Raw genomic sequence first — 25,671 nt, 5'->3', positions numbered from 1 at the left:
GTGAATCTCTAATCCTCAACCTTTTTTTGGCGCAATGGGAGTTAAAATTTAACACTTAGCTGAAACAAATTATGGTGAACTGTAAGTATTGACACAAAATCACGATTCTCAAGACTGGTTTTGTTTTTACCCTTTTTTGACACAAAGGAAGTTAAAATTTAGCATACGGTTGAAACAAAACAATAGTGTGGAGCTGAAAGTTTGGCACAAAATCACATCTCTCAAAATATGGTTTTGTTTTAACCCTTTTTTGGAACAGAGGAAGTTAAAATTTAACAATCGGTTGAAACAAAAAATGATGTTAGCTGAAGGTTTTGACACGAAATCACGATTCTCAAGATATGGTTCTGTTTTAACCATTTGTGACACGAAGGAAATTTTAATTTAACACTCGGTTGAAACGAAAAATAGTGTTAGCTGAAGGGTTTGACACAAAATAAAAAATCTCAAGATATGGTTTTGTTGTTGACACAGGAATTTAACACTTGCTTGAAGCCAAAAATATTTTGAACTGAAGGTTTTGACACAAAATCACAACTTTTCATGATATGGTTCTGTTTTGACCCTTTATTTGGCACAAAGGATATTTTCATTTAACACTCGGTTGAAAGAAAATGATGTAGAGCTGAACGTTTTGACACAAAATCACGATTCTAACGATATGGTTTTATTTTAACCCTTTTTTGGCACAAAGAAGTTAAAATTAACACTTAGTTGATACAAAAAAATAATGTTGAGCTGAAGGTTTTCACACAAGATCACATATCCAGGTAGTTAAAATTTCGTAGCCAAATGCAATAAATTTGTTACAGCTTTTGGCAGAATTCTGGCCTATGAATTTATTCGACCATCGGCAAAAGCGCTGTCGGCATCTGATGCTCAGTTTAGTAGCATCCCGCGCGGGCTATTTGCTGCGTAAGCAAAGTCGAGTACACAGTTGATTAAATAGTTCTTTTATTCCTTCCCTCAGAAAGGTTACTCTACCCGTATCCTATTAACCAACCAGCATGCATTTGACTTGATAGAATGCCATGCTCTCGTTCTGTGATCAACGTCTCATTCTGTCTTGGCAATTTAGGAACCTTAAGCAGTAGCGTCGACGCCGCCGCCAGGGACGACGCCTAATAAAAAGTAGATTTATACTTTACCTTCGAATTTTGTAACTATCTAAATCTGCTCAGCACTCCAATCGGTCTGAAAACTTGCTGAAACTAAATATGTAATACCAGCGATCAATTCCTACAAGAAATAAGAAAAAGCTACCGTTCTCCAAATACGCAGAACTAGGTCATTTCACGTTGTTGTTGTTGTTGTTGTTGTTGTTTTTGCAGACGACGGCTACGAAATGTACAAAGATTTAAAACGCACGTGCATAGTGATTATTCTTCTCATTTAATCTTTTGTTTAGTTACGTTTTTTCGTTGCCGTTGCAGTCATTGTTTGCTTAAGTTCCTGACGCCTAGTAGAAAATGGTTTTATATTTTTGTCTTCGAATTTCGCGATTAGTTATGTAGATCTGTTGCGTGTGCCGATCAGTCTCAAAACGTGATCGCGTTAAATATGCGAGTAACAAGGTTCAGTTTAAAAGGAAATACGAAAAATTAGTTGTCATTAGTCGTTCGTGTTCTCCAAAATGCCCAAAACTTGGTCATTTTACATTGTTGTTTCACATTGTTGATTTGCAGAAGACGGCTAAGAAATGTACAAAGATCTATAACGGACGTGCAGAGCCATTGGTGTGCTCGTTAATTTTTTTTTTTTTTTTTTGCGTGATTTTCCTGTTGTAATGATGTGACGTTTATATGAAATAATCCATATATGAACTGCGGTTGTAGATGAAAGTGAAGAATGATCATCGCAGTAAATTTTCTAATTTAAGCAATTGGAAAGAAGAAGCCTGAAAAAAATCAGGCTTCAACGGGATTCGAACCCGTGACCTCCGCGATACCGGTGCGATGCTCTACCAACTGAGCTATGAAGCTATGAGCGAGGCCACTTAATTGAGTTCATATCTTCCCGTGAGGAGTGAAATGATGTGACGTTTATATGAAATAATCCATATATGAACTGCGGTTGTAGATGAAAGTGAAGAATGATCATCGCAGTAAATTTTCCAATTTAAGCAATTGTAGTTGCCATCGTGGGAGTTTGCTTAAATAATCACTTCCGCCACTACTGAAATAGTCAACAGCACTTCTCTACATGTAATCCATTGCGGAAGAAAAACTACTTTTTTTTGATGGCCTGAAACACTTACAGCGAAGAATACTGATAAATATATAATATACATTATCTCTCTAAAGCTATATATAGAAGTCAAGGTTTATTGGAGGAAATTGACGTTATAGTTGCTTTCTCGTGTGTGCAATAGTGGTATATTAACACAGCCCGTATACACTCGCTTGTCAATTCTACAACTGCAGCTCGTAACGACATGATTGGCCACGCTGTTGTTGAGTTCATCGGTCACATAATTTTTAGCTTCACCCGCAGTGTTGCTGAACATTCCGACTTTGATGAAGCCGAGCGGGATTTGGAGTTATTTGGGTACAATCCTCTAGAAGACACGGGCAAAGAATGGTACTGTCGGCCGGTAGATGAGCTCATTTACCAAGAATACAGTGACAGAGATGTAACTGAACGTTGGATTATTTGCTCTCTTCCAAGATTCAGGCAAGGTTGCTGAACGCATGCTCGACAGAAGAAACCGAAGAAACAGGGGACGTAGGAAACGATAGAGCTATGGCTTGGAAGCAGTTTAGACCGTCTTTCGTCCGTACTGTTTGCAAATCAGCTTACGTTGGATTTCTGGTGTCTGTTTTAAGTGCCGTCATTGTCGGAATGATTTCAATTTTAGTTTATTATCTCAGCTTTCAAACTCAGCTCAACTGCTTAGTCCATCCAGAAAAATCGATACCGAACAAACTACGATGGATCAGAGCTGTCTCCGAAGCCATTTTTGCCTTTTTCTTCTACTGTTGGCTTTTCGTCAATAGCCTATTTTATTTTCGTCCATTTCAAATATCAGGACTAAAACTGACACTTTCCTTAACAGCTCTAGCTTTTTATATATTTGATGTATGTTATCGCCTACTCCAAGCTCTCGTGTTTGCTCACTTCAACTTGACAAAGCTTCAAGTGCTACCAGGAAATGTTCTATTTTTTCTGTGTCTGTGTGTTCAAGTCTGCATCATTACCAAACATTTTTGCAGGGGGCCAAGAAAAAAACAGCTCTCGTTATTTTTATCTTTAACAATTCCATGTTTTTTAACATATGTTACGGGTATTCTTGAAGCTTATTTCATATATCCAGCTTATAACAGACAAGACAACATTGTTGGCAAAGTACTCATTGCCATATTCGCACCGCTCATCACGGTTTTTCTTAAAGGAGTGTCACGCTTTTGTGTCCAGCGATTGTGGAGAATCAGCCATCCGGGACATTCATTTGTGCTGTTGGTTCCGTTGTATTATGGGTCGGCTGTAATGCTGAGATTTTTACAAGTGGATGTTGAAGATGTAAAAGCAATTGCTGTGATTGGAGTGATCCATGGAATTGCAGAAGTGATAGAACGCAGTGCTATGGTTTTCATTGACCACATATACCATCAGATTTGGCAAAGGAGATTGGTTCGCTGCGGGAATTTCCGTACTCCTCGTCGTGAGAGACTAACAGCTGATATTGTCATAATGAGCATCTTGTACGAATCAAGTGGTGTCATCTCCGTCAATGGCTTCCTGCACTTGTATCGTTATTTTTTCAGCAGCGACAATTCTGCCCTCCAGCTGCTACAATCCTCTGCTCTCACAACATCAGTCGCATTGGCAATTGAGTGGTTTTTCACCAGTCTTTCGCTAGCTATTGAAACTCGATATCAAAATATGCCTGTAATGGCTGTCTGGCGAAGAAGATGGAAAAAGCACATTGTAGTAGCGATCGTAAACGCAGTGGTGATGGCTTCATGGTTGAGCTCAAGTTTGATTTTACCGGCGGTAGTTAATAATGAACGCTCTGTCGGCAAACCTAAGGATTTCTGCCAAATGCCGTTTGAGTCGTGAGTCCTGTCCATGGACCTTGCTGATCAAACTGAAGGAATTGCGACTTCAATTGGAGCAACAGCATTGCAAGGCGTTTACTGTTTACTTTGTGAGACGTAAAAAGAACACTCATGTCCAATACTGTCGAGTAGATTCCATCGGAAAAGAGAACTTTCTATTCGTTGTCGATCGGAAAATTACATCTCATTAGCTATTAGGTGGATATAAAGCCTGTCGGATCGATCGATTCGTCGAATGGAGACGACCCGAAACCTGGATATTGTCGATCGGAAAATCGCATCTCATTAGTAACAACAGACCCGGCGGTCCAACGTTGTCGATTCGTTCACAGGCTATAATAACGAAAGCACTGTGAAAGAAGACATAAACACGTGAATATTCCTCGTTCTAAAAACACCAAAGGTAGTATAAATGAAACATTGCATAGTCATTTACGCCGCTATAAGAAAAGCACGGCGAAAGAGTACATAAACACATGGATATTCCTCGTTCTAAAAACACCGGTGAAAGAGGACATAAACACATGAATATTTCTCGTTCTAAAAACACCAAAGGTAGTATAAACGAAACTTTGCATAGTCATTTACGTTGCTATAAGAAAAGTACGGTGAAAGAGTACATAAACACATGAATATTCCTCGTTCTAAAAACACCGGTGAAAGAGGACATAAATACATGAATATTCCTCGTTCTAAAAACACCAAAGGTAGTATAAACGAAACATTGCATGGTCATTTAAGCACGGTGAAAGAGGACATAAACAGATGCGTTTTGCATGGTCATTTACGCCGCTAACATATCCGTAGTATATCGCAAAAATACTCTTATCGATGAATCAATGATTGACAATCGACAAAACGCCGCTATGACAAAAGCACAGTGGAAAAGGACATAAAGATATGAATATTCCCCGGTCTAGAAACACCAAAGGTAGTATAAAGCCAAACATAACAAGTTTTCTAATGTAATGACCCTATCGTGAACCCACCGATGACAACGTATGACAATCGGAATAAATTTCTGGTACGTTTCGAATTTTTTGTCTACATCAGCGTGAAAAATTTCGCTAATAGAAAGCACGCACAACACTCTGCATGAACGTGAACAATGACTGTATTTTGTCACAGTGCAAGCGCGCGCTTATGGCGAAGCTGCACACATTCCTGGCGCACACGAGAAAGATCGCGGTCTGTGGTGCGAGATTGAGACGCATTTTAAGGTATCAGTATACCACAATTGACCACCTCACGTTAATATGTTTCGTGGCGGGGCTTTAAAAATAAACCCCAATAAAGTGTACGTTTTTTGAAAGCTAAATAAATGAAGAATTTGATTACGTTTTTTCTTTTTTCAAGAACATAAAAGTTTTCTAAATTTTGCGCAGCGAAGCGATATTTACCCTTTCTTTTTCTTTAAGTTCGTTTATAGCCACGATTATCGCCGCAACGTGTTTAACATCGCAAATGATTCGTTACACATTGCCTTCCAAAAGGATGTCTCCGATTTCTCAAAGATCGCTTCGTTTTCTTTTTATACCACCCTAAAGTTTGATGTTCGAAAGCTTGTGATATCCTTTAACAAACAAAGCCATAAGTTTTTAACGAGGTTGAAATTCAAAAGTCTAAGACACCCTTTTGTAGGGCAGCTATTTGGGAACATCTACTCGACAGTATTGGACAACCCTCGTGACCGTACAATGCAACAATGCATAAATCTCAATCACTCAGGACTAGACACAGTTACGTCTTGGGGACCTATTTTCTGATTGTGGTTATCCTCCATGTTGACAAAAAAATAGAATTAAATTCCCTATTTTCAACAGCCCAAACGTTTACTGTAAAGTCAATTCATTATTTATGGTTCATATCAGTAACATACAAAATTAACTCGTTCAAGGATTTACGTTACTCACTGCTATCAATTTAACAGCAGACACATCAAAAAAACAATGTAGTACTTACTTTCAAATGAAAAGGATGCGTCACTAAGTAAAAATAAAAGATTTCATTTCATTTCACCTTCAATAATATATTTCACAATTTCTTACTGTCAGTGACAAATCAAATCATAAGTACAGTGTTGAATAGTGCAGTTATCAACTTTTTGTAAAGTGCAATAACCAGGTATCCTCACTGTGATGTACACAGTGCATTAATTTTATTATCAAATAGAGAACGCCTTAGAATGAAATATAAAAAGTAGCATTAGTCATCTCAAAAACTATAATGCAGAGGCATACGTCAAAAGTTACAGTTGAACTTCTTGTACAGGGGCAGATCCTATAGAGGAGTGCAAAGGGGTATGCACCTCCCTCACCCCCCATTTAAATGAGCAGCTTTCTAATACAACTGGTATTGTGCAGAAAAAACTATGTGCACCCCCGCCCCGCTAAGAAAAACCCTGGAACTGCACCCCTAAGTAAAACAATGGATCAGCCCCTGTTGTGAGAACCAATTTTGATCATTTTAATCATCACAGTATTTTGTTCAAATAACAAGTTTTCTTCCGTTTCAAATGGAATAATAAACTTGTGGTAGTTAACCACAAAAGTGAACTTATTTTCTGTACTTTTTGGCAAATGATTAATTACACCTCCTATGCCTAATAATTCAGTTATATTGAATGTAATCTTGATTAATTCATTTTTAACACAGTTTGGCTGGATTCCTGTATATGAAACTAACAAATTATCCAACCAGTTTCAAATAAGGTAAACCAATACAAAAGTTAAACAAACCAAATATATCTACCCGATAAATTACTACAACAAGTAAAATTTTATACGGATACGTTAAATCCCCCCATACATTAAATGACCTTTGTGTGCCGGACACATAAGCACAAAGGATATGGAACTGGTCTTCAGAGCGGAATGTAGATGACAGGCAGTGAATTCGAGCCCAGGACACGGAATTCATTTTATCTTTATCACTGCTTTAAACATAAATTTCACCATGAAAAATGAAAATATATTTAAGAAACAATTTGCCGAACAAAGCGTTAACTTTTAAATTCCATGATATTTACATTCCACTTAGGATTCTGCATGCAGGAAGCGCATTCACATATCGGTACCTTTGAAACTGCAAAACACAACAAACGTACTTCCGGTCGTCGCCATGTTCATTACATTTGCAAAACAAAACGTGTTTTCCCAGTATGCGCAACAACCTGAATGCATCACTGTAAAACCATTCTAGTAAAAAAAATAATAACCGTCTCTACCAGCGGCTCTGACGCAATTAATAAAATAGTAAAACATATTAAAACGAACGATTTGTCGAGTCGAACGATTCGTAAGATCCCTTTTTCCGATGGAATCTACTCGACAGTATTGGACAATCCTCAAAAAGAAACTGCAAAAGACATGCAGTTTCGTTGAAGAGTGGGACATTGGGGGGTTCTGAACACCGCAATACCGCAAAAAAAATTCAGCAAATGTGAACGTGCATAGTAATTGTGGGTACACTTAGAACTTTGAATTTAAAAGGAGTATAACGAGTGTATGTTGAAAACTCTTGATTTAATACATGACAACGATTTTTAACTTTAACTTCAACTAAGTAGACTTGACTTTTAAAAGTAATTTCTCTATAGTACCTGAAGGAGAAATAGTGATCAGTAAATGTGTTTTTTTTTTTTTTCAAAAAAGACACAATCAAAGCGTCATTTCCTTGGAGCACTCGCATGATAACCTCGTAGTCCGTCCATTGGTTATGAGTAGAAATTGAGTAGACTCGCAACAAACCACTGGCGTGGATAGTTAATATGACAAGAGTTCATGGTAGCTGTACAAATTTACTGTAAGATTAATAATAAAGTTCGCTGGTATCGCTGGTATTATCGTTTATTGTTAGTACAGTTAATGGTTCTAATAGCGAATAAGCTAGCCTGTTGCCCTATTGTGATACCCCCCCCCCCCGTTTTGGTACCTCGCTTTCTTCTGACTAAATAACGACGCGCTTATTAGTATTGAGGAAGACACTTTATTCGGAGGTTAGTTCCTTTATTTCGTATGCAGGAAATCCCAATTTGTGAGCAAGAACGCACCTGTTGAATTTCAGCGACACAGAGAGTCCGCAGCGAAACGCAGCAACGAGGTTAATTCGATGCATTCTATACTACTCTAAACCTAGTCTGGAACGTATGTATTTACCACCGGGTTGTACTCTCTGACTGGCTAAATTTTGTTTGGCCCTCTGAAGTGTTGCTTGACGCACATCCCTTCTAAAGTAAGGTATAGATATGGGCCACACCAAATTCATTGATGTGTCTGCTGGCTCTCAAAAGTTCACAAGGCACCAGGTTGCGTACTGTCGCTGCAACATGTGTCCTATTCGCACGCACGAATAGGCCATATTCGTATTCTCGGTATTCGACTGGAACTAGCTTGCAACTGAAGCTAACGCGGCGAGTCTTTTCAAATGCAAATGCATTGATCTCTTTTTATTGGTATTCCCCCGCATTAGCCTCCTTTCCAAGCTAGGTCCACTCCAATACCGAGAATACGAAAATGGCCTCTTGGCTTGTTGTCGCCTCACGTCGCCGCAACATGGCCCCTAGCGTGTGCCTACTTTTTAGACTATTGAGCCGCTCAATTTTAAGTTTGTTATACTCAGCAGTAGAAGCGCAAATAGCTCGATCTCTTGGATAAGAATTATCAATACTTTAATGTATTTTCAATTTCTGTTTTTCAGCCTTTAACAATTGAGTGTCAACTTAATCAACAGATCGCCCACAACTAGTGACACTCCGGCCATTGAAGTTGATTTGTTTGTCAAGCTGTCGATTAAAATCTGCTCCTCCGCGATGACTATAAATTAATTTCTTGCTTTCTCTGCCTTTAATTTGCCTTGTTTTGGACGGCTGTTTCAATATCCCTGTCAAAAACGTTTTCATTTATATTAGAAAACTGCACGACGGTGAAGACCAGTTTTCGTCATGTCAAAAACCAATATTTGGACCAATAATTAAAACTGGCAATACAGGAACAGGGTGAATGTTTCCGTTGTGAAGACTCAACTCAAGGCATGACGAACCCACGACAACTGACGCTCCTATCAAACAAACTCGTGCTATACATGCATGGGTTAATGAGGGCACGTGGGGAACAAAATATAGTGAAATATCTAAGAATATAAATATTAAAAAAATAGTAGGGAGAGACAGGTGTTCGGCTGGTTATTTTTCCTATTCCAGAGATAAAAAGAAAGACACTCGTAATTTTTTATTATTGGGGACAAAAATAAAACTCAGAGAATAATAGGAATTTCACGATGATCCTGTTTTAGTTTTATACCTCGTAAGTTTTAGCCAGCGCCAGTCTGTGTAATTATTATTAAATTTCGTTTTCTCGTAACGGAAAGCCGCAGTTACCGAGTCTCCGCGCATAATTTGTACTCTTTGGAATTTCGCACCCCTATTTAACTTGTTTTTAACCGCTTTTCGTGGTAAAGGGTAATTCTCCGGTATAGTATCCAGCACGCAAAGAGCGCCTTATCCATCTGAAAATTTTCTTTAATTAAGGAAACTGAAAATTTCCTTCTGAATATATCGCCTTCTGTGCAGTGGTTATTCTCTTAGTTAAACTTTTTTTGTATGTGCAAATAGGAAGCCATGATTAAGCCTTAATGGACCAAAATGATATATATATATATATATATATATATATATATATATATATATATATATATATATATATATATATTTTTTTTTTTTTTTTTTTTTTTCACATAAGGGAACACTGTCAAAGGCAAACCACAAATGCAAATTTGCTTAGCAAACCGCGCCAGTGACGATGAATGCAGATTAATTGTTTTTCGGCGTGCAAGCTCTTGTTAAGTTGCCATGTTTTGAGCAGCTGTTTAATTCTTTACGTGTCGAAAGCTTTCTTTTATATTTTAGAAAAAAATAGTATTTTGATGCATGTAGAATTGGGTTTCAATCGAGAAAATCAGGCAGAGAATTGAAGTATCCCATGTTTTTGACTTAAAAATAGATTTCTAATTTTGAGATAATTGGTGTTGTTGTAGTTAAATGTTTTCGTGACCAGACCTATATTCAACGCGACAGTTAGACCGCGAGAAATTTCAAACAAAACCTTTAGCGTTTGGGTTAATGGGGCGCGCCAGTCGAATAAAGCATTTGTTACACTTTACAAATTCTCTCTAATCCAAAGGATTTTAATAGTAGCAATATTAATCTATTCATCTACAAAGTGAGTGAACAAGAACATGCTCCACTAATCTCTCTAATTTCTGTTGTATTTTTGCAATAAGTCGATTCACTTTTGTATTTACTGGCGAAAAGAGTTGTATAAACATCGAGTTTTAATTTCCCATAGCTGGAAAGCTAATTGCTTTGTTTGGGAAGACTGCTGTGTTGGTGCGCTTAAATAATACAATTTTTACAATCTAGCCATTTGAAGGGTACTTGGTCAGAGTGCAATTCTCAATTGTAGCACAGTCGATCTACAAATTAATCGCTCTTAAGAAAATTAGAAACTCTCGTATCTACGTTTAACAACTGAAATTACTTTATTCTAGCCAACAATGCCTTCTTCAGTCATAGGTGTTTACTGTGATTCCTAAGGAACTGTACCAGCGATGTCACTTTGGTCTCTACGATTGAGAACTGAAGTTACTACTGATGGTCCTTCCAGCTGACTTCGTTATTCAGCAACTTAGTTTGCCGTCACCTTCACGCAAAACGCGATACTCGCTAAGCGCACCTCAGAAGCTCGCGAAATGCATTTTTAAATTTCTCGTGTCTCCAGGCGTAGATGAGAGGGTTAAGGCAGGCATTTAGACCCAGAGCCAGGTCGTAAACGATGAACTTGAGCGGCCAACTAAGGCTGCGTACGACATGCCGCGACCCGAAGACTCGACAGCTTGTGACCACTAACAACGGGACGAAACTCGAGAGGCATACTCCCACCACAATGCCGAGAGTGTAAGCACCTTTCAGCTCACTCCTCCAGGTTGAGACTCCATGCGTGCTGTGCTGCTCTCGGATCTGTTTTCTGTGCTTACGAGCCACGACGAAGACATATAAGTAGGACGACAGTATGATCAAAATGGGGATGGCAAGCAGTGAAATCACCATGAAGATTTGATATGAATCTCTAGCAGAGGATGGTACTCTTTGGCCATGGCGCCGACGTGGTCGTTCCTGGTCTCTGATGCATGGGTGGAACGCTCTGTAAAGCTTTTCGTAAGCGTTACCGCTGCTGTTTGCTCTGAGCGCCTGAGGAAACACGAGCGCAGCTGCAACAGCCCAAAGCCACACTACGATGGAAGCGATCACCACTCGGCGATTAGTCACAATAGTGTGATATCTCAGGGGATACTTCACGGCAATTACGCGGTCGACGCTGATCAAAGCTAGGTGCAGAATGATGACAAAAGCAAGCACAAGGCTTAACCACGCACTTGATTCACACAGCCACTGGATGCTTGTAGATGAACCGCTCTTTACAAGCGTTAAGGCGATGAAGCTCATATGGAGGATGAACGGGAACACCGTCAAGCTGTCTGCTACGGACAAACTCACCAAAATAATGTTGGATGCAGTCCGCAGGCTTGGAAATTTGTAAAACGCTCTGAACACCAGAGTGTTGCCAAAAATGGTAGGGAATATTAGAATCGCTTTAAGACTGAGCGAAATCATTTTCACGTCATTAGGTGGACCTGGTCGAGTGGGAAGCACTGTAGCGTTCTCCATTTCTGTTCCGTTAAAGGAATTTTCTTCGTTCATCAATGCAACCAACTCTTTTCTAGTTTTTTATCCTGGATAGAAAGCCTCTTTGATAAGTCGCAAAAATTAATACTAGTTGTGTAAATTTGGGCCTGAAATCGTGGTTAATGTTCATAGAACAAGTTCAAGAATAACGAAAAATATGGTGCAATATTACCAAGTGTGTAATTCTTGTCACTCTTGTCATCACCTCTTCAGTTTCGCATCCTTGGTCATTCTGTGAATTAAGATATAGCGAGAAACTCGTCATCGACTACCATAGTGATTGACAGTACCGCATCTCCTTTCAAGCAGGTTCTAGAAAGAAGTCTTTCCTCCCGGAGGGGGGAGGGGGGAGGGGGGAGGGGGGAGGAGTTCTCCCTTACATGGGCTATATAGGTATGTGCGACCCCAATGGGTATGATTTTTGAGCTCTTTTGGTCTGTAGAGGGCAAAGATTGGGTCCATGTTGGTCTGAAAAAGGGTATGTGTTTCACTCTGGTTTTGCATTAGGAATTTTTTTTTACAAGAAACTAATATTTTTCCCGCATCGACATTGGCAAATTTGTATTCTTTCTCAAATATTAACGCAATGGGAAGCGTAGAAAGACATCTGGAAAACCGCGTCGCTAATGTCCCTGTTTTTTAGATGTCTTTTAGTCAGTTTGCGTGCCACTTATGCGACTAATGGAGCAGATACTCTAAACAAATATTCCCCCAATGGATCCGTCAAACTTTGACATAGTGTGAGGAAATCAAGACAAAATTCTCAAATTAAGTTGTGTTTCTTCGAACTAAGGTGCTGAATAACACTTGAATTAAATCTCTCGGAAATGGCTGTTAATTATTATGATTTTGTAACTAGTTTTGGAATAGCCTGCAATAGCCTTTGTTCTGAAAGTTAAACTGTTTTTAAAAATGCTTAATGCATATATATTGTCCGTCTTGGTCGAGCATCCAAAAAGAAGTGCAAACACCTTTTCAAACAGGGTAATAGATGTTCGAAGTTGTCTGGGACTTTATTTTATAGCGACTTGAGAGAATGCTAATTAATTTACGGTACAAACCATGCAGGTGACATTCTGGGCACAGGAAGTGGAAATTCAAATTTGAAAAACAAATAACTGTATGTTGTCTGTCAAAATTACCATCTGCGACAAATTTTCTTAAGCCACACTAAGATGGAAGGAGAAACGTTTTCCTAATTTTTTTTTCATTTTTTTTTCTCACAAGGAAGAATACAATGCGCGTAGAGGCCACTTGACAGCGCCACCGAAGACTAAGGGTCGATTGAAAAACCGTTAATTTTAATTAATATATTTCCCTTAGAGAAACTTAGTAGGTCAACCGGTGTTTGAACTAACTCAAACTTGAAACAAAAAAAATGCCTGGTTGTGGCTGACGTTCTCCGGACAACCGGTCTGAATTCGCGGGATAGTTGGCGTTAATGTTTTGTAGGGGAACGCTAAAAAATAGACCTTTCTAGCTTTGGCGGTTTGTTTTCTCATTACAGACCACGTGATATTCTCTAGAGAACTGTCTTTTATCCATCTAAAAATTATTCATACACGCGACTGTTTGAAAATTTGAAAGCGAAGTAAAGTAAGGTAAGGTAAGGTAACTTTATTTTAAGTCGTAAACGTAGGGAGTGGTTGCGCAATCTCCGGCTCCCGAGCCAGGGGCTCATTACAAAAACGCACTGACTATTTACAATAACATTCTACTTACAATTACTATATTCGCTAAGATAAATTCAGAATTAAAGTATAAAATATTCCTAAGAGCAACTGTTCCTAATATTAAAAATTTGAGTTAAAAAATACAGTTCATACACTGGCACCCTGCAACTCCACACCGTTCAAAAGAGAACCAAATTGTACCAAAGTGGTTGAGGATTTGATGATAGCTGGTAACTGGTTCCACATGTGGGCAATCTTATACAGAGAGGAGTTGTGCATGACAAGGCTGTTATATGATGGTTGCACAACATTTAAGCCACTACCTCGTAAATTAGTCTCATCACATAGTCTGAAGTGGGACAGTAAACCACCCAAGCTAGAAAGGTCTAGATACCAAGATCAACAACACACTTACCAAGCTATAGAGCTGCTCATCGGATCTCTTGTTAGCGACATTCTTATTACTGTTTACGTCTCAGTTCGTGTAAGTTTCCTTCTTGTAATACGGCTATTGTAACCGGGGCAACGTCCTCCCAAAGCAATTAACCAATCACAAGGAAAAACGCGAACAATACATCTCATCACGTGGGGTTAAAAATGCTACATTCTCTTCCAGAGAAGCTCTAAGTGAGAGGTTAGGTCACCCCAGCCCCTCCACCCAGAATGTTTATTGGTAGCCTAATAAAATGATGGACCTGGGAAAGTGGTGCACGAACATCTTTCCTATCACGACAGGCGTGCAATACTAACTACTTATTAACCAATAGTGAGGTCTTTACGGGAAGATTTCAAACCGAGACCTTGCCGTATTGACCGAGCGAGCTACCCATATAATAATCCAAGTTATTGCATGTTACGGAACCTTGGGTTCCGTACGTGGCCCATACATCGTCAATCCGGCCAACGATTTCTTCAGTCTTGCCCTCTTTCAGCTCATGTTTGTCATCGAGTATCTCGTTCTCTGTACATCGTCTTTTTCTACATAGTGAGAAAACTAGTAAGAACATTGGCATGCTGAGACCGGACAAACCTGAGGTTAAACGCAATGTAGAAGTCTTAGATTCATTAAACCTAGAAAAAGTGGCTACCAAGACAAGCAGAACACTCATATCGACCACTTCATCACATATCTACCTAGGCGAGTCACACACACCGATGTGCTGCCCTACCCCATTGACAGTGACCACGACGCACCGTATATATTACCGTTAAAACCGAGATATAAATACATCAGGAATGAGAAGCAGTTTGATTAGACTGCATTTAAGGAGGACTTCTCTACTCTCCCATTGAAAGTGGTATATGGACATAAAGACCCAAATGAGCAGATAAGGGCCCTGAACAGTCTTATTACTAAATTCCTAGATAGACATGCGCCATTAAGACGTATCAAGGTGACAAGACCACGGGCGCCCTGGCTTAACGACCCGGGCATAAGGAGTGTAGGTGTAACCGCAAGGAGCCCCACAGTGAGCGTGCATGGAAGGCATTTTGGGAGACTAGTAGAAACAAATTGAAGAAAGTAATTTTATGACATGAATGCACTCTCGTCCAAGAGACCCAAGGAAGTCTGAAAAACAATAAACCGCACACCCATGATCCTAGTGAAAACCCCTATGACTCGAATAGGCACTTCGCATCTACGGCTGAACGTGTCACAGCTTCTGTTCCAGCTGACATGGGGGATTTGCAGAGCCGGATCGATGGGTTCGAGCCAGATTATGACATTTCACTTTCGGCAAGTTACACACGACCAAGTTTTAAGAGAAATCAAAGGCTTGCGTTCGGACTGCTCTACTGGACCTGACGATATCCCACCAATTTTATTAAACTTGTCGCAGAGCATTTGGCATCTCCTCTTGCACATATTATCAACACTTGTGTTTCAAACAAGAATTATTGTTATGATTATTATTATTATTACAACTGTCTACACACAGTTCCAGAGCCGATTAGAACTCCGTTGAAGTAATAGATCAAAAACGAGTGCGAGTTTTTCATCAGGGGTTCCAAACACCGAGAAACAGATGAAAGCACGACGCCGAAGGCGGAGTGCTTTTATTGTTTCGAGGTGTTTGGAACCCCTGATGAAAAACGAAGCACGAGTTTTTGAGCTGGCTTCTCAAAGTAGCATGAGAATTTTTTTCGAAGAATAGGTAATTAGTAGGCGTGCTCAATAGGCTATTGTCTGTTTTTTATTCATATGGTAAATGAAATGAATCTTTTATATGCGGGCATGTGGGCAAGTTTTAAAGGTTGAATTTTTAATAAATTAACATTATGCCGCGTGATGGAGATCGAGTGGAGATCAGAACGTTTTCGAGTTCCAAAAACCTCTTCTCAAGAAAATGTTTTGGTGAATGATGCTGTTCCAGTTTCAACTAAGTATAAAAACAAGTGGGCTGTGAACATTTTTGCCGAATGGCAGAGGTTGAGAGAGGTTAAAGTTCCGGTATTAGATTGTGGCGGTCTCTTCAAGGACTACGATTTACACAATGTTACCGCTGTGAGTGTAGATATTGCTGGAATGGACGCTCTGTCGCTGAACTATTGGTTGTCAAAATTTGTGATGGAGGTAGCTAAAAAGTCCGGTGAAAGATACCCTCCGAAGTCTGTTTATGGTATCATTTGTGCCCTCAAGCGTTATTTGGAGGAGAAAAATGGATCAGAAGCTTTGAATCCTCTGGACGCTAGTGACAAAAGGTACTTGACAACTTTTAGACCGAATTGGTTAGTAATTTAAAATGCACTGTTTCAGGACTTTAATTTTGTGTGTTATTTTTTGAAGGTTTGTCCTTTTCCGACGTTGCTTAGATGCCGAGATGAAGAATGGCGTTCGAGAAGGGCTTCACATTAAGTGTAAGAAAGAGGAAAAGGAGTTTGTGAGCGAGCAAGAAGAAGCAGTATTCTGGCAAAAGAAATTGCTGGGAACTACATCAGCTAAGTCGTTATTGAACACGATCTATTTCTACAACGGAAAAGTTTTTGGGTTGCGGGGGGGAGATCACAGAAATATTGTTGTAAACAACTTTGAAATTGGTCCAAATTTTATTAAGTTTGAAGAAAATGCCTCTAAAACTTATCATGGAGGTCTTTGTGATCTAAAGTATGTGCCGCGAGTGGTCAAGCACGTTTGTCATTCTATTGAGGAAAAGCACGAGCCGTGCCTTGTTGAGATATTCAGATTGTATGTAGGGTTAGTTGAGACTCATGCAAAGGAAGTTACTGCATTTTACTTTAAGCCATCAAAAACTAGGTTCGCATTCGATAAAGTGCCCGTAGGCATCAACAGCTTGAACAAGATTTTGCCTGACATGTGCGACGCGGCAGGCTTTAAACGCAAAACCGCTCACAGTTTGCGCGTTACTTGTGTTTCCTCCCTGTTCAATTCTGGGGTTGAAGAAAAATTGATTCGCGAAAGGTCGGGGCATCGTTCTAATGCATTGTTGCAGTACGAAAAGCCTACAGAAGAAAATGTGTCTAAAGTTTCAAAGATCCTAGGTCCAAGTGTTGTTAGTACAACTACATGTTTTACCACAGAGAAACAGGATCAATCTTTAACGGATGTTGTTTTCCAGAAAGGAAAATTCAAAAACTGTACAATTAATGTAACGATGTCTAAGAAGGAATAATATGTTGCTGTATTGTTGTCGTAAGCAATGATTTAAGCGGGAAAAATGCTGTATTTAGAATTATAATTAAGACTGATTAAAATTCAAGTTTCTTGATCAGTGTCTTGATCAGTTTTTGAACTAATCTACCGTGTGTTGATCGGTATGTTCATTGGGTATCAACATACATGCACCTGACCCAATTGATGCGAGCTGATTGGGTCATCAGCTCATGAAAAATTAATGAGTTTGAGAAAGCATAAGTCATCCCATCATGTGAAATGTGTACGAACTGTAGCGAACCAAGAGTTCCAAACCAATATTTCAAATTTGCATTCAGAACACTCAAACTATGTAGTATTCTCAGAATAAAACGATATCCAAGTTGGGTTGTGCAAAAGTTACTCTTCAGCTTGGATTGTTTTGGCTTCACACATGACATCAAACCAAAAACGAGGTAAAATACCACCTTTTGAGGGTTACACTTGGTTACCTGGATCCACAATGAAGATGCCTCTCACAAAACAATGAACAGCATTTCTAACAATAAAACAAGAGAATATTTACCATAAACTAATAAGACGCTTATTTCGAACTTCAATTCGTCATGACCTGTCTTCCAAAGGCAACTTTGTCTTCTTGACATTTGGACCGTGAAAATTTCTCTCACCAAACGTTTTGGCATTAGACCATCGCATTGTTGAAGTCTGCATTCATCTTCTGCAAAGTGTTAAATTGCTTTCAGATCTCTTCCTCAGATATATAGCTCTAAAGTTCAATGTTTCTAGCTCCTACAGAGTTAGACGGATTTATTCAACTTTAAATTATTATATAATATTTATTGTTGTACCCACCAGTGAACTCAAGAATTAGTGTCTTTTTGCACGGGTCTATGGCAAGTTGTTTCTCGCGCAAGGCTATCGATTTTCTATTTTTCCTGGCAGCGATTCTGGCAAGTGTTAATCGTGGTCTGGTAGAGTGTTTGTTTTTGCCTAAGGGCGTGTGATGCCTGGCGAAGGTTTTTCTCGGTCTGATAGAGTTTTTGTTTTTACTTCGGGTGTCCCTGCTAAGGTGTTTCTCTAGGGCAGGTAGAGGTTATGTCGACCAAGCCGGTGGCATGCAGTGAATCTTTAATAGTGTTTCTTTCTACCTCCTTTGCTAGACTACAGTATTTTGCTACAATAAAGCCAAGTTTAGATTAAGATTGTTGTTTCTGTTGTTGTTGTTGTTGTTGTTGTTGTTGTTGTTGTTAGTGTTAGTGCTAGTGGATGCAGACATATTTTAGAGTGAGTCAACCGCTGAAAGACTCGACGCAAATGAAAGAAAACTCTCGAAAACTCGCCACCTTAATACGTAGTCAACTAACAAAACTTCAAGCAAACATATACAATGATCAGTCAAGATTGGCGGCTGCTGAGTAAACATGAAGTTATTTAACGCCTATGAATTTAGTTAGCGCCTTTAAATTTATTTGAAGCCTATTAATACACCTAATATCAAACGTTATTACGTGTTACACAAGAGAATATTAGAATATGTCCTGATTGGTTTATTTTCGTGTGGACTTTCTAGGTGCGTTTAGAAATAGTTGCATTTATATTTGGAAGCGACTTCAGCGTCCAAACAATTTTAGGTGCACGAAAAAAAAATACTCCTTGTTAAAATTCTCTCAACATAACGATGTGGGAAGAAACAAGGTCTCAATCACCTGAAGAACATTATAGAGTTACTGGAATGTTATAATGGCATACCAAAAAGAAAAAAAGAACCAAACCATAACATAAACGGTAATGGGACTCATTAGAAATTCATTGGCTTGTAATTGGGAAACCTATAATGGAAAGATTTTGCATCTAAACTTTGGAGGGAAAGTTATCAAAAAGATATTTTTGAACTGCCGAAAAAAACAGAAGACTTTTGTATACAAAATCTTTGTATAACATCCATGCAGTTTCTCAATTTCCAATTTCAAGTTTTGGTGATTCCAAAATACATGGCCAGGCCACTTGATAAGCTCTTAATTTTTTGATTGAAACTTAACACCGGTACCCAATGGCTGGTGTTGAATTATTTCATCAAAAGTAGTTATAACCTGGCCTGTGGAAGGGTATCCGGCTTCCTTGTTTTTCCAGTGGTGTAAAGTGCCACCTTTTTTGGGTGACGTTCGGGTTGTGAAATCCACTATGAAGATGTCTCTGACAAAGCCACGAGTAACATTTTAAGTATACTGACCAAACAACAATAACAACAAAAACTTGAAGTGAATATTTACTAGAAGCTAATTTCACTAATTATCAATTCGTCATGACCTGACTTCCAAAGACGACTTTGTCCTCTGGACATTTGAACCGTGGAATCTCATAATTTCTCCCATCAAACATTTGGTATTATACCAAGGAATTGCTGAAGTCTGGCTTTGCCATCTGCAACGCCTTGAATTGTTTTCGTATCTCTTTGCCTCAGATATATACTGGTAAATTCATTATTCTAATTGTAACAGTGGCCGATACCTGCAAATTCTAGTGAGACAAAGCCCTGAAACAATAGAAACAAATAAAATTCGCCGCCTTACTTATCAGCTAACGGAACTTCAGGGGAAAAGTTAAAGAGAAGTTGCTATTGACGCCTTCAAAATTCTGACCTGTTTTTGCGTCTAATATCAATGAAACGTTGTTAAGTGTTACGCAAACGAAACTTTATATGTATTCAGGTTTATTTCAGACTGGGTTCTTTTGGTGCCTTTAGAAATAGTTGCGTCTACATTTGGCAGGGACTCATAGAGTCGCTGTATTGTGTAATGACCCCCAAAAAAATACAAAACAAAGAGAACGTCAACGGTAAGGTGTTTATTTCCAATAAGTAGAAATGTTATCACTCTTTAAAACCTTTAACCTGATTATACATTCATTGGCGACTACTTACTTGAATTGGGGGGATGGGGGGGGGGGGATATTTTAAAAGGATTTGTGCATCTAAACTTTGGAGGACCTCATTAGGCGGGAATTGGCATCGGTATCGAAATATTAAGATAAAAGGTCTTTGAATAACCTCCAGTCCCCCGATTTCCAATTTCAAGTTTTGTTGTTTCTAAAATACATAGGACACTTGATTAGTTATAAATTTTTATAATAAGGTTTCCATATAACGCGCGCTCTGATTGGCTGAAACAGCGTGCTTTATCAGAGAACAGAGCACGGGTTGATGACGGTAAGTTGGCTTCCAAATTTGTGCTTCGGAATTTTGACAAATTTGACCCAAATTAAACACCCCCTGTGACTCAGACAAACGCACTGGAAGCGAGCTATTTTTCTGCAGTAAATATGGCTCACAGAGACCATTGTTAGCAACAGTAGTGTTAAAACTGTGCTAAAATAACAAGTTTTGCTAGATTCCCGCCGACAAAACATGTACAGCTGTAGCGAAATTCACAAATTCTCAACCTAAACAGTGCTTCAATAAAGACATTAATTTTGTTACGAAGGCAGAAATTATACTAAGAAGTAAAACAACGACAGAAAACAATTGAACTGTCTCTGTTTATGATGAGAAGCTTTATTTTTGTAAATTTACAATTAAAAGTGTGTAGTAACGCTCGTTCTCCGGTCATCTCAGCGAAGTAAACCGACGAGTGGTCAGTGCAAAACTTGCTCTGATATTCTCTTCTGTGTTCGAAGTAGAACCAGTGGGAGCCGTTAAGTCTTTCTAACTTTTACGCTAGTTCGGGCAATCTTCCTGCATGCGGCTACAAGCCGTAAATAACTGTAGCTCCTTTCAAATTCAACCCGGCATTTCGCATTTACATCCACAAGCTTTGAGCTCCGCGTTTCGTAATTTCCACTGGAAAAGTGCTCGTTTTCATGGGCCACAATACGGCCGGATTCCTCTGGACTATAAACCTTTACCTGCCTTGAGATCCGTATTTAAAAATTAACTTAAGGTGGCTCGATAGGCTGAAAATGGTCATTTTTGCAACATTTCCATGGTCAATTATATTCTCAATATCAACATTTAAGTAACACATCTAGTTACAGTATTCTTTGAAATGTGCAGTTCCGAAGTTTAAGACGAATTCTTTAAATTCCTACGGAGCCACACCCACAAATGTGGCCACACCCATTTCCGAACCTTTGAAAATAAGGTATTTTAGGAACCAAATATCTCAACTGAGAAACACAGCATAAAGTCCAAGTTTTGCAAGCTTGTATATAATATTGTTGACTGTGAAATGAGCCACTTTCATGTAAAAACCTCAAATATGTTTAAAGTTATGACCAGCTACTGAAACATGGAAAATTTGCCATGGTCTACGCAAATTTCATTGCTAATAACTCCTGCAATAATGGTCAGATCAACACAAGAGTGGGTCATTTCACAGCTACGACTGTCTTATAGGTTCTCTGAAAATTTCACACCGTTACCTTAAATACTTTTTACAAAACAGTGTTCCCAGTGTTCAAAATCATGAAAATTTGCATATTTTAGAAAATAAGACTTAAAGTTGATACACTTAATTACCACTAGGATTTGAATTTTTTTAGTCTCTTAAAAGGCCCCAGCCTCATAGGAGGGTCCTTCATTTGCTTCTAGGGTATCTGTGTAACCCTTTTTCCATTTTCTAATGTTCTTTCGCCGTTTCTTGGCCAGTTCCCCACTCTTTCTTCGCGAATGACGAATTCTGTCACTGTCTAGCTTTGCGCAACTCCTCTTGCAGTGGACACCAGGCACAATTCCAAGGTGTTTTAGTACTGAAATAAGGCATGTTGAGCCATCATTAAAATGAGCGACTCCCAAAAAGGTTGCAGTCTCAACAGTTGGCAGACTTGAGTGGGTCTCTTTCGTAGCACGCTGCCAAATCAGCCCATTGACACTCTCATTTTGGTTTTGTGTGTGCACTTTGATAGAAGGCTCTCCTCACTAAGGGCTTCAAATGTTGGCAAGATGGCATTTGCCACAGCCTCTTTCATGGGCTCTTTGTGGGCATAATCTGCTGTTCCCTTGGCAATGTCCCTTTGGAACCCACACCAGGAGTCTTCTCCTTCTGGACACAGGTCATGATCAGGGTTTTCATCCGTAGATCTGCTGTGATGCCAAATGGCCATCACTGCATTCTGCATTGCTGTTATGTTATGGGTGTTCTGCCTGATGGCCTTTCCAAAATAAACTTGGAGTTTATCTATTCTTTTGTCTGTCAGTCTCCCTGCTCCACCAATTGGTTTGCCGTCAGCTAAAGGAGTCTTGCCCAGTCTCTTTTTGAGTGAACGTAGGCGTGAACCCAAACGCTTCTGTACGTGGCCCACACATTCAAGTTTTTCGATGGCTACATCTCCATAGACAGCTTCTTGTACTAAAAGCTTGTGTGCTTTACTGTCACCATCTCCAAGGAACTCCACGTACCGCATGCCATGGCCCTCAACAGACCGTTGAAAAATGTTCAGAATCCCGGAAGCATCCATTGATCCTGAAGAGCCTTCAAAATTTGCATGACATTCATGTTGATGGCCATCCCACCACTCATGAAATTCTGCTGATCTCTCTTTCCCCCTCCATTGCATACACTGCCTGCATTCTTTTGACATAACCTCGCAGTCCAGAGCCTTTCCTGTGACTGTGGAAAGTGCTGTCACTACACCATATGCTGAGGAAAATCCTCTCTTTCGCCACGTTCCATCTCCTGACACAGCAATGTCATACAAGCCTTCTTCATTGGGTTCATAAAACTCTTTTACATCATTTGCTGCTTTAGACATGCTTTCTTTAGCAACAGATTCGGTTGCATCTCGCACAGCTTTCACATGGTCACGGTAAGCGTTCTCATTCATGGGTGGCAACATGTTCATGACACATGTGAACTTCACAAGTCCTTGGTGACCAACACCAATGTTTCTCATAGCTAACACAGCTCTCCTGTTCACCTCAAAGGCTTGTTTATTCTGTATTTTAGCAGAAGTGTAAAATTGGCGAGTAAATGAACATTTACCTCCAGTGCACTTTAAAATGAGAAGAGAAGCCAGACCCATTTTGGAATCTTCATCTTCCTCGAGCGAAAGAGCTACACGTTTACAAGAAGGGCAAGGTAAAGACTCAAATACCGTGGCAAGAACAGAGATGTCAACAATTCTAAAGCCTTGCAGGATTTCACCTTCATTTTCGGAGCTTTCCTCGGAAGAATCATCCGATGGTGGTTTCAGTTTTCGCACTGAAGCTGGCAAGGATTTGAAGCTTTCGGACTTCACGCCTCTCGCCGCGTGCTCTTCATCCCCACTCGACTCGTCGCTTTTCTCGGTCGATTCTTTCGACACAGAAGCAGCTTCGGTTGAAGAATTACTTTTCTTTGTGTGCTGGTTACCAGTAAATCTTCTCTTTTTTCTTTTTCTACTGTGAACTTTCGTTGGAGGCATGTTTCGCTAAGAATATTTCACGAACTAAACTGTAAACAATGGCTTTCGTCGCTTCCACGTTTTATGTCTAAAACGATGTCGTGTAATTGCACAACGAAATGTCCCCGCTTTAGCCTGAACTTGTTACCAGTCTTCCCATCGCTTGAGGGCACTCACAGATGAATCAGAGCAGAAAAATCGCCCTTTTTTGCATCAAAACAACGCGTAAACAACATTGGTTACCATAGTAACCGATCAAGAACAAGCTCAAACTTCGCAATTTTGGGCAAATTACGCACTATAGGGCAAAAATATCGAGCTGCTATTGAAGTACAATGGCTAAAGATATTATAAAATGCAAAGTCACAAAATACACTTTTTTTTCGATTTTTGGCCTATCGAGCCACCTTAAAAGCGAACTTTGAAGGCATCGTTCTTCTCTCGAGAGCCGCTCAAACTTCTCGAAACTGAAAGCTTAGCTGAAGTCCAGTTTGTGATTGACAGCTGTCGCTTCGTTAGCCAATCAAATTATTTGAACAATTCTAACAAGGATTGTGATTGGCTTATTTTAGCGTGCTTTATCAGAGAACAGTGAACGGCTGACGCGACTTTTGCTCGTTTGGAAAATAAAGTTTGGTTTGAAAATTCAGCCCAATGCGTGGGGAAATTATCTGATTCTTCATCATAAAACAAATAAAGAAGCCTCGACTGTGCTCTGTTCTGTTGTAAAGCACTTAGGAAGCGGTAGAGCACTCAAGAAGTAGGGAAAAACACTCGACTACGTCTCGTGTTTTCCCCTACACTTCTTTCGTGCTCTACCGCTTCCTGCGTGCTTTACAACAGAACAGAGCACAGTCGGGGCTTCTTTATTTGTTAAATTCATGTATTTTTTACACCAGTACTCAACGACTGGTGTTGAATTATTTCACCAGGAGTAGTTTACCTGACCTTTATGTAAAATATCCCTTCTTATGGGTCACGCTTCGGTTGCGTAAGTCCACTATGAAGATTCCTCTCACAGAATTTTTAGCTCACAGAACTTCAATGGAAAAGTTGAAATGATGTGTTGCTATTAACGGCCTCTGGGTAATGATGTACAAAACGAAATTAAATAAGTAAAAAATAACACACATACACAAAAACATTTAGCAAACGGTAGGGGAACTTGTTTGCAATAAGAAAAAATGTTATTATTCTTTGAAAGTTGAATCTAAATATAAATCCATTGGCGACCATTGGCTTAAATTGGGGGGCCTCTTTTCCATCTAAACTTTGGAGGGATTATATTTAGTGGAGGAGAGAATTGTATCGACATTTTGCCTAAATTCCAAAAGTCCTCAAAATCTAATTTAAAGTTTTATCATTTTCAAAATACATTGGCTACAAGATCAGGTCTTAATTTATTGATGTAAATTTTACACCATTTTTCAACTGCTTGTGTTGAACTATTTAATTCTCCAATAATAGCTTACCTGGCCTGTGGAATGGTATCCTTTCTCATGTTTCCAGTGGTATTATATCATTTGCGTTGCGTGCTAGACGTTTCAGTTGCAGTTTAAGCGGTTGCAGACAAGAGTTCCATTGTTTATTATTATTGACTAAGGATAAAATTATTTTCTCTATCTTCTGTATTCCTAAACCCTCATTTGAATGTTTGTATAGGTGCAAATATTATTAATAGCTGGACCAGAAAGAGAACATACATGAAATACGTGTTATAAGATTTCTTGGGTCATTCTATATTAATCCCACTATTTACCCGATATTTTATTTCGAACTGACCTCCAGGGTGTTGAATGTGATATGAAACTTTTGAATCTAGCAACAGCAAGCCTCGAGTCTGGAAAGATTGGATAGTTAGGTGCGTGAGCAAAGTATTGAATGGTGACGTAATGATCTCAAAGCAACCAATCAGAAGAGATTATATTACTTACTAGAGAAGAAAGCATGGAAACTACATTGCATATTAGATCATTGCTTTCAAAAAGAGGACACGCGATATAAAAAATTTCACAACGTTATCTTCTGACTATGCTCACGTGGTTTTATTAAAGAGTATTTCAGATTCTGGCAATTTTTCTTTTTGAGGAGACAATATTTTCCGTGTTATTGTGTTCTTAAGTAGCTAGTCACCGGCCCTGGAAATTGAAACCAGAAGTTTAAGGGCTCAAATAATAGCAAACCACAATTACAAACATTTGACTATATAAA

The 25,671-nt window shown here is 39.2% G+C and overlaps 2 protein-coding genes and 2 pseudogenes across 2 annotated transcripts; 2 read left to right on the top strand and 2 right to left on the bottom strand.

The window, feature by feature from the left end:
* The first annotated feature begins 932 nt into the window (after positions 1–932).
* Positions 933–7,899, top strand: LOC149107192 (uncharacterized; annotated as a pseudogene).
* A 1,893-nt stretch (positions 7,900–9,792) lies between these two features.
* Positions 9,793–13,960, bottom strand: LOC149107191 (dopamine receptor 1-like). The gene is made up of 2 exons (XM_089297210.1): positions 13,888–13,960; positions 9,793–12,031 (listed from the first exon to the last, which is right to left on the bottom strand). The coding sequence occupies exon 2, from the start codon at positions 11,812–11,814 to the stop codon at positions 10,780–10,782; it is 1,035 nt and encodes a 344-aa protein (XP_089153336.1). The 5' UTR covers positions 11,815–12,031; positions 13,888–13,960; the 3' UTR covers positions 9,793–10,779.
* A 1,482-nt stretch (positions 13,961–15,442) lies between these two features.
* Positions 15,443–17,200, top strand: LOC149107190 (zinc finger MYM-type protein 2-like). The gene is made up of 2 exons (XM_089297081.1): positions 15,443–16,175; positions 16,261–17,200. Exons 1-2 carry the CDS (start codon positions 15,763–15,765, stop codon positions 17,102–17,104), a joined length of 1,257 nt encoding a protein of 418 aa, XP_089153207.1. The 5' UTR covers positions 15,443–15,762; the 3' UTR covers positions 17,105–17,200.
* Positions 17,201–21,015: 3,815 nt separating this feature from the next.
* Positions 21,016–23,862, bottom strand: LOC149107189 (uncharacterized; annotated as a pseudogene).
* Positions 23,863–25,671: the final 1,809 nt, after the last annotated feature.

The sequence above is a fragment of the Orbicella faveolata genome, unplaced genomic scaffold, assembly GCF_042242905.1.
Source record: "Orbicella faveolata isolate gen_17 unplaced genomic scaffold, um_ofav_v1 contig_27, whole genome shotgun sequence".
Taxonomy (NCBI): Eukaryota; Metazoa; Cnidaria; class Anthozoa; order Scleractinia; family Merulinidae; genus Orbicella; species Orbicella faveolata.
Note: the sequence above shows the minus strand (reverse complement) of the source record. Positions and strands in the feature narration are given on the sequence as shown.